General features: G+C 45.8%; 2 protein-coding genes across 2 annotated transcripts; one reads left to right on the forward strand and one right to left on the reverse strand.

Annotated features, from left to right (window-relative positions):
• Window positions 1-511: 511 nt before the first annotated feature.
• Window positions 512-5,089, forward strand: LOC128729511 (histone H3-like; the record flags this gene model as incomplete). The annotated part of the gene is made up of 2 exons (XM_053823059.1): window positions 512-871; window positions 4,718-5,089. Coding segments are annotated over 2 exons (732 nt in total), but the record flags the coding sequence as incomplete, so codon positions are not given.
• Window positions 5,090-6,202: 1,113 nt separating this feature from the next.
• LOC128729506 (histone H3-like) lies at window positions 6,203-6,448 on the reverse strand (the record flags this gene model as incomplete). The annotated part of the gene is made up of 1 exon (XM_053823055.1): window positions 6,203-6,448. A coding segment is annotated over one exon (246 nt), but the record flags the coding sequence as incomplete, so codon positions are not given.
• Window positions 6,449-8,819: the final 2,371 nt, after the last annotated feature.

The raw sequence follows: 8,819 nt of genomic DNA on the forward strand, positions 1-8,819 counted from the left end.
ATTAGGTTAGACAATTTTTAAACAATTCGTGCTTTTATTTGTAGGGGCCGGTAAACGATAGTGAAACGACGGCGAACCTTCCCTTACATGCAAGGAGCATCAGAGCAGATTACACAAACCACAAGACTGACTGAATATTGATTGTATGGCAGCTGACTGAATATTGATTGATTGTTTTGTACACAGGACTTCAATGATCGGGCCAGTAAAGAAGAAGAAGATTGATTGGGTTGTTTCACATACAACCGAAGACTGCTCTATAAAAGGATTCCCCGTAATCCATGGCCATCGAACATTGATATCCCGCGAAATTGTATGACAAAACAGCTAGACCTGCTGCCAACTCAACACCGTAAGCGTAACGGTCGACGCGTGGTTAAGAGGATATCGCACGTGTTCACCACACAGATCATACACGTTTGTTCTTGGGAAATGGTTGGCTCAACCACAAGCCAACGAACGGTCAAAAGCCCGCGGCTTTGCTAGAGCTTTCTATATGACTTGAACCGGAGGAAAGGCTCCCCGCAAGCAGCTCGCCACCAAGGCAGCGCGCAAGAGTGCCCCGGCCACTGGTGGTGTGAAGAAGCCCCATCGTTACCGCCCCGGTACGGTCGCGCTGCGCGAGATCCGTCGCTACCAGAAGTCGACCGAGCTGCTGATCCGCAAGCTGCCCTTCCAGCGGCTGGTGCGTGAGATCGCCCAGGACTTCAAGACCGATCTGCGCTTCCAGAGCTCGGCCGTGATGGCGCTGCAGGAGGCCAGCGAGGCGTATTTGGTCGGTTTGTTCGAGGACACGAATCTGTGCGCGATTCACGCCAAGCGTGTTACCATCATGCCAAAGGACATCCAGCTGGCGCGTCGTATCCGTGGCGAGCGTGCTTAAGTGTTCGGTCGATCGGTCGGTCGATCGGTCGGTTGGTCGGTCGGTCGGTCGGTCGGTCAGTCTGTTGGGTCCCACAAAAAACGGTCCTTTTCAGGACCATCAATTGTCTATTGAAAAGAATTGAGGTCTAGCTTCCCGACACCTAGGGAAAGGGAGGTTGCGGGTGGGGAATATAGTGAAACATAGTTCTTTGCAGCTAACCATGCATCGGATCCACGCATCGGGTGTATTTTGTCTGAAAAATGAAAAGTGAAACAAAAAAAAACTGTTCACGAAGGAGAGGGAGAGAGGAACAGGGGGGAAGATGGGGTGAGGCAACCAAAACGCGTACGGAGTACAGAATTGCATCGATGTCCCTGGATGTTATCACACAGCATATGTTTATCGTTGACGCTTAGCTTAGCTCCTCCTTTGCCTAATTTTGCAGAAAACAAAAGAAAGTGGTAGTGGCTTTGTGCCTAAGTTCAAAAGTGTAAAAAACGGTGGACCAAAATAAGTGGGCGTGACATACAGCCAGTGTAATAGTGAAGAACAAAAACACACAGTATTTCCCGCATAGTGAAGAAGAAGACTTACCAGAGAGAAAACATCCTCAAAAAGAACAAGGAGAGTGAGGCGGACCGACAGGATGTCGGACCCGCATGATCCCAGGAGGGACTACCCCCCTCTGGGTCAAAGCGGAAGAAGTAGACCCGTTCCAAAGTGGATGGATCTTAACAACGCAAACGGGGATCTAGTATTCCTCGTCCTTGCTCCAAGCACAAATCAACAACTACCAACCAACCCGTTCATCATCGGCAAAACTATTGAAAAGTATACGGGTAATAACGGAACTCCTTCGTGAACAGCTTTTTTTTGTTTCACTTTTCATTTTTCAGACAAAATACACCCGATGCGTGGATCCGATGCATGTTTAGCTGCAAAGAACTATGTTTCACTATATTCCCCACCCGCAACCTCCCTTTCCCTAGGTGTCGGGAAGCTAGACCTCAATTCTTTTCAATAGACAATTGATGGTCCTGAAAAGGACCGTTTTTTGTGGGACCCAACAGACTGACCGACCGACCGACCGACCGACCAACCGACCGATCGACCGACCGATCGACCGAACACTTAAGCACGCTCGCCACGGATACGACGCGCCAGCTGGATGTCCTTTGGCATGATGGTAACACGCTTGGCGTGAATCGCGCACAGATTCGTGTCCTCGAACAGACCGACCAAGTACGCCTCGCTGGCCTCCTGCAGCGCCATCACGGCCGAGCTCTGGAAGCGCAGATCGGTCTTGAAGTCCTGGGCGATCTCACGCACCAGCCGCTGGAAGGGCAGCTTGCGGATCAGCAGCTCGGTCGACTTCTGGTAGCGACTGGCATTTCAGAGACAGTTTCAACAAACAGCAACGAAAGATTGAAACCAACACTCTTTTCTCTGAAATGCGCCAAACATATTACAAAGACCACCACCACATTTACACAGATGGCTCTAGCCACAACAACACAGCGGGCTGTGGAATTTATTCCAAATTTGACAAAATCGCCATCAAACTGCCAGAACATACATCATCCTTTTCTGCCGAAGCAATAGCCATCATCATTGCAATAGAAGACTGCCTACGTTCCGACAAACCATCTGTCATATTCACAGATAGTGCCAGCGTACTCTCTGCTTTAGAACACGGCAACTCCAGAGACGCTAACATCCAAAAGCTCGAACAACTTGCACAGGAATCCACAGTATCCTTATGTTGGATTCCCAGCCATGCAAACATTCGAGGGAACGAAAAAGCAGACCTCTTAGCCACTAAAGGCAGAAATAAAACCCATACAAACCACGACCCAATAACCAGGAAAGATATACAGAACTCAACCAATCAAGCAATAGCCACAAGCTGGGAATACACCTGGTCCAACCTACAACAACCACTATTAAGACAAATAAAAACAACTACAACACCCTGGCCTGATACTAATAACAGCAATGATCAAAAAACTCTGTCCCGCCTACGCATCGGCCATACACGGCTTACACACACACACATATTAGATCGAGCGCCTCCGCCACTATGCAGTTACTGTGGAGTTTCTATTACAGTCCAACATATTCTTGTGGACTGTCTAGGATTCTCAAGGCACCGTACCTCCTGCCTTCTTGACCCACAACTGCACAAAATATTATATCCGGATAAAAAAAGCGAAGCGAAATTACTTCAATTCCTACGGCTCACCAATCTAAAGCAGCAAATATAACCACCTCACAGCTGCAAAGCCAAACAACATCGGAATATACGGAACTTTAGAGGCGAATGTAGCCACGCCGGCTCAAAGTCTCTATAAAAATACACAAAAAAAAAATTGATAATGTGTATGTTGGTAAATGAAATAAATTATTCTCATTATTATTGACATTATTATTCTTATTATTGGTGTTATTAATTGATGCATGGAACAGTTGAATTTTATCGCAATGGTCGTAAAGCGGTATTTATCGGTAGTAGAGGTTGCAAAAATTCACTAAAATAGTAAGCTAGAGTAAAACCACTCATTTTTGGTTGTTTTTGTTGGTTTTCGTGAGTTTTGGTGTGAAAATGTGTGTAACCTAATTTGCATGAAAATCGTAAAAAAGCGGTATTTATCGGTGATTAAGCGTTCAGAAATTCAGTAAAATAGTAAATTTAAGTAAAAACACTCAACCATGGGTTTTTATGTTGGGCTTGGTGGGTTTGTGTGTGCAAATGAGTGTGAACAATTTTCATGAAAATCGTAAAAAAGCGTTGTTTTTCAGTGTTGGATGGTTGTAAAAAATGTACTTAATTAGTACGTCAGCACTGCGATACGGTGTTTTAGTTTTTTTGTGGTTTTTTGTAGTTTCTCGTCCGCACGCCAGTGTACGTAATGGGCAAAGAAATGATAAAAACGCAACATATATCGCTGCAGAATGGTTGTAGGCAATGCGGCGATAATTATCATGCAACAATTTGCGCACAGGAACGCATTTCTGTTGAATTTCTGGTCATCTGGTCGATGTGAACAGCACCCAAAAAAATCACCATGCAAACGTCAAACGGCACTAGCATAAACATAGGGTGGTTTTGTTTTTTACATTTCGCCACTGTGTGTGACAATTGTATTAATTGTAAGGAGTGTCAGGTTGGATGTACGGCATCGATGCTTAGGACCACCGGTGCTTAGGACCAAACAAAGTTGTGATTGCCAATGCCAATTGAAGCTGAACGAAGCTGAAGAAGAAGCTCAAATTCTCTGTGCGCCTGGGTGCCGAGCGGCTAGTATGGTATGGTATGGTATGGTATGGTATGTATGCTGCAGATTAGGTTAGACGATTTTTAAACAATTCGTGCTTTTATTTGTAGGGGCCGGTAAACGATAGTGAAACGACGGCGAACCTTTCCTTACATGCAAGGAGCATCAGAGCAGATTACACAAACCACAAGACTGACTGAATATTGATTGTATGGCAGCTGACTGAATATTGATTGATTGTTTTGTACACAGGACTTCAATGATCGGGCCAGTAAAGAAGAAGAAGATTGATTGGGTTGTTTCACATACAACCGAAGACTGCTCTATAAAAGGATTCCCCGTAATCCATGGCCATCGAACATTGATATCCCGCGAAATTGTATGACAAAACAGCTAGACCTGCTGCCAACTCAACACCGTAAGCGTAACGGTCGACGCGTGGTTAAGAGGATATCGCACGTGTTCACCACACAGATCATACACGTTTGTTCTTGGGAAATGGTTGGCTCAACCACAAGCCAACGAACGGTCAAAAGCCCGCGGCTTTGCTAGAGCTTTCTATATGACTTGAACCGGAGGAAAGGCTCCCCGCAAGCAGCTCGCCACCAAGGCAGCGCGCAAGAGTGCCCCGGCCACTGGTGGTGTGAAGAAGCCCCATCGTTACCGCCCCGGTACGGTCGCGCTGCGCGAGATCCGTCGCTACCAGAAGTCGACCGAGCTGCTGATCCGCAAGCTGCCCTTCCAGCGGCTGGTGCGTGAGATCGCCCAGGACTTCAAGACCGATCTGCGCTTCCAGAGCTCGGCCGTGATGGCGCTGCAGGAGGCCAGCGAGGCGTACTTGGTCGGTCTGTTCGAGGACACGAATCTGTGCGCGATTCACGCCAAGCGTGTTACCATCATGCCAAAGGACATCCAGCTGGCGCGTCGTATCCGTGGCGAGCGTGCTTAAGTGTTCGGTCGATCGGTCGGTCGATCGGTCGGTTGGTCGGTCGGTCGGTCGGTCGGTCAGTCTGTTGGGTCCCACAAAAAACGGTCCTTTTCAGGACCATCAATTGTCTATTGAAAAGAATTGAGGTCTAGCTTCCCGACACCTAGGGAAAGGGAGGTTGCGGGTGGGGAATATAGTGAAACATAGTTCTTTGCAGCTAACCATGCATCGGATCCACGCATCGGGTGTATTTTGTCTGAAAAATGAAAAGTGAAACAAAAAAAAACTGTTCACGAAGGAGAGGGAGAGAGGAACAGGGGGGAAGATGGGGTGAGGCAACCAAAACGCGTACGGAGTACAGAATTGCATCGATGGCCCTGGATGTTATCACACAGCATATGTTTATCGTTGACGCTTAGCTTAGCTCCTCCTTTGCCTAATTTTGCAGAAAACAAAAGAAAGTGGTAGTGGCTTTGTGCCTAAGTTCAAAAGTGTAAAAAACGGTGGACCAAAATAAGTGGGCGTGACATACAGCCAGTGTAATAGTGAAGAACAAAAACACACAGTATTTCCCGCATAGTGAAGAAGAAGACTTACCAGAGAGAAAACATCCTCAAAAAGAACAAGGAGAGTGAGGCGGACCGACAGGATGTCGGACCCGCATGATCCCAGGAGGGACTACCCCCCTCTGGGTCAAAGCGGAAGAAGTAGACCCGTTCCAAAGTGGATGGATCTTAACAACGCAAACGGGGATCTAGTATTCCTCGTCCTTGCTCCAAGCACAAATCAACAACTACCAACCAACCCGTTCATCATCGGCAAAACTATTGAAAAGTATACGGGTAATAACGGAACTCCTTCGTGAACAGCTTTTTTTTGTTTCACTTTTCATTTTTCAGACAAAATACACCCGATGCGTGGATCCGATGCATGTTTAGCTGCAAAGAACTATGTTTCACTATATTCCCCACCCGCAACCTCCCTTTCCCTAGGTGTCGGGAAGCTAGACCTCAATTCTTTTCAATAGACAATTGATGGTCCTGAAAAGGACCGTTTTTTGTGGGACCCAACAGACTGACCGACCGACCGACCGACCGACCAACCGACCGATCGACCGACCGATCGACCGAACACTTAAGCACGCTCGCCACGGATACGACGCGCCAGCTGGATGTCCTTTGGCATGATGGTAACACGCTTGGCGTGAATCGCGCACAGATTCGTGTCCTCGAACAGACCGACCAAGTACGCCTCGCTGGCCTCCTGCAGCGCCATCACGGCCGAGCTCTGGAAGCGCAGATCGGTCTTGAAGTCCTGGGCGATCTCACGCACCAGCCGCTGGAAGGGCAGCTTGCGGATCAGCAGCTCGGTCGACTTCTGGTAGCGACTGGCATTTCAGAGACAGTTTCAACAAACAGCAACGAAAGATTGAAACCAACACTCTTTTCTCTGAAATGCGCCAAACATATTACAAACACCACCACCACATTTACACAGATGGCTCTAGCCACAACAACACAGCGGGCTGTGGAATTTATTCCAAATTTGACAAAATCGCCATCAAACTGCCAGAACATACATCATCCTTTTCTGCCGAAGCAATAGCCATCATCATTGCAATAGAAGACTGCCTACGTTCCGACAAACCATCTGTCATATTCACAGATAGTGCCAGCGTACTCTCTGCTTTAGAACACGGCAACTCCAGAGACGCTAACATCCAAAAGCTCGAACAACTTGCACAGGAATCCACAGTATCCTTATGTTGGATTCCCAGCCATGCAAACATTCGAGGGAACGAAAAAGCAGACCTCTTAGCCACTAAAGGCAGAAATAAAACCCATACAAACCACGACCCAATAACCAGGAAAGATATACAGAACTCAACCAATCAAGCAATAGCCACAAGCTGGGAATACACCTGGTCCAACCTACAACAACCACTATTAAGAAAAATAAAAACAACTACAACACCCTGGCCTGATACTAATAACAGCAATGATCAAAAAACTCTGTCCCGCCTACGCATCGGCCATACACGGCTTACACACACACACATATTAGATCGAGCGCCTCCGCCACTATGCAGTTACTGTGGAGTTTCTATTACAGTCCAACATATTCTTGTGGACTGTCTAGGATTCTCAAGGCACCGTACCTCCTGCCTTCTTGACCCACAACTGCACAAAATATTATATCCGGATAAAAAAAGCGAAGCGAAATTACTTCAATTCCTACGGCTCACCAATCTAAAGCAGCAAATATAACCACCTCACAGCTGCAAAGCCAAACAACATCGGAATATACGGAACTTTAGAGGCGAATGTAGCCACGCCGGCTCAAAGTCTCTATAAAAATACACAAAAAAAAATTGATAATGTGTATGTTGGTAAATGAAATAAATTATTCTCATTATTATTGACATTATTATTCTTATTATTGGTGTTATAATTGATGCATGGAACAGTTGAATTTTATCGCAATGGTCGTAAAGCGGTATTTATCGGTAGTAGAGGTTGCAAAAATTCACTAAAATAGTAAGCTAGAGTAAAACCACTCATTTTTGGTTGTTTTTGTTGGTTTTCGTGAGTTTTGGTGTGAAAATGTGTGTAACCTAATTTGCATGAAAATCGTAAAAAAGCGGTATTTATCGGTGATTAAGCGTTCAGAAATTCAGTGAAATAGTAAATTTAAGTAAAAACACTCAATCATGGGTTTTTATGTTGGGCTTGGTGGGTTTGTGTGTGCAAATGAGTGTGAACAATTTTCATGAAAATCGTAAAAAAGCGTTGTTTTTCAGTGTTGGATGGTTGTAAAAAATGTACTTAATTAGTACGTCAGCACTGCGATACGGTGTTTTAGTTTTTTTTGTGGTTTTTTGTAGTTTCTCGTCCGCACGCCAGTGTGCGTAATGGGCAAAGAAATGATAAAAACGCAACATATATCGCTGCAGAATGGTTGTAGGCAATGCGGCGATAATTATCATGCAACAATTTGCGCACAGGAACGCATTTCTGTTGAATTTCTGGTCATCTGGTCGATGTGAACAGCACCCAAAAAAATCACCATGCAAACGTCAAACGGCACTAGCATAAACATAGGGTGGTTTTGTTTTTTACATTTCGCCACTGTGTGTGACAATTGTATTAATTGTAAGGAGTGTCAGGTTGGATGTACGGCATCGATGCTTAGGACCACCGGTGCTTAGGACCAAACAAAGTTGTGATTGCCAATGCCAATTGAAGCTGAACGAAGCTGAAGAAGAAGCTCAAATTCTCTGTGCGCCTGGGTGCCGAGCGGCTAGTATGGTATGGTATGGTATGGTATGGTATGTATGCTGCAAATTAGGTTAGACAATTTTTAAACAATTCGTGCTTTTATTTGTAGGGGCCGGTAAACGATAGTGAAACGACGGCGAACCTTTCCTTACATGCAAGGAGCATCAGAGCAGATTACACAAACCACAAGACTGACTGAATATTGATTGTATGGCAGCTGACTGAATATTGATTGATTGTTTTGTACACAGGACTTCAACGATCGGGCCAGTAAAGAAGAAGAAGATTGATTGGGTTGTTTCACATACAACCGAAGACTGCTCTATAAAAGGATTCCCCGTAATCCATGGCCATCGAACATTGATATCCCGCGAAATTGTATGACAAAACAGCTAGACCTGCTGCCAACTCAACACCGTAAGCGTAACGGTCGACGCGTGGTTAAGAGGATATCGCACGTGTTCACCACACAG

This window comes from Anopheles nili (assembly GCF_943737925.1).
Source record: "Anopheles nili chromosome X unlocalized genomic scaffold, idAnoNiliSN_F5_01 X_unloc_19, whole genome shotgun sequence".
NCBI lineage: Eukaryota > Metazoa > Arthropoda > Insecta > Diptera > Culicidae > Anopheles > Anopheles nili.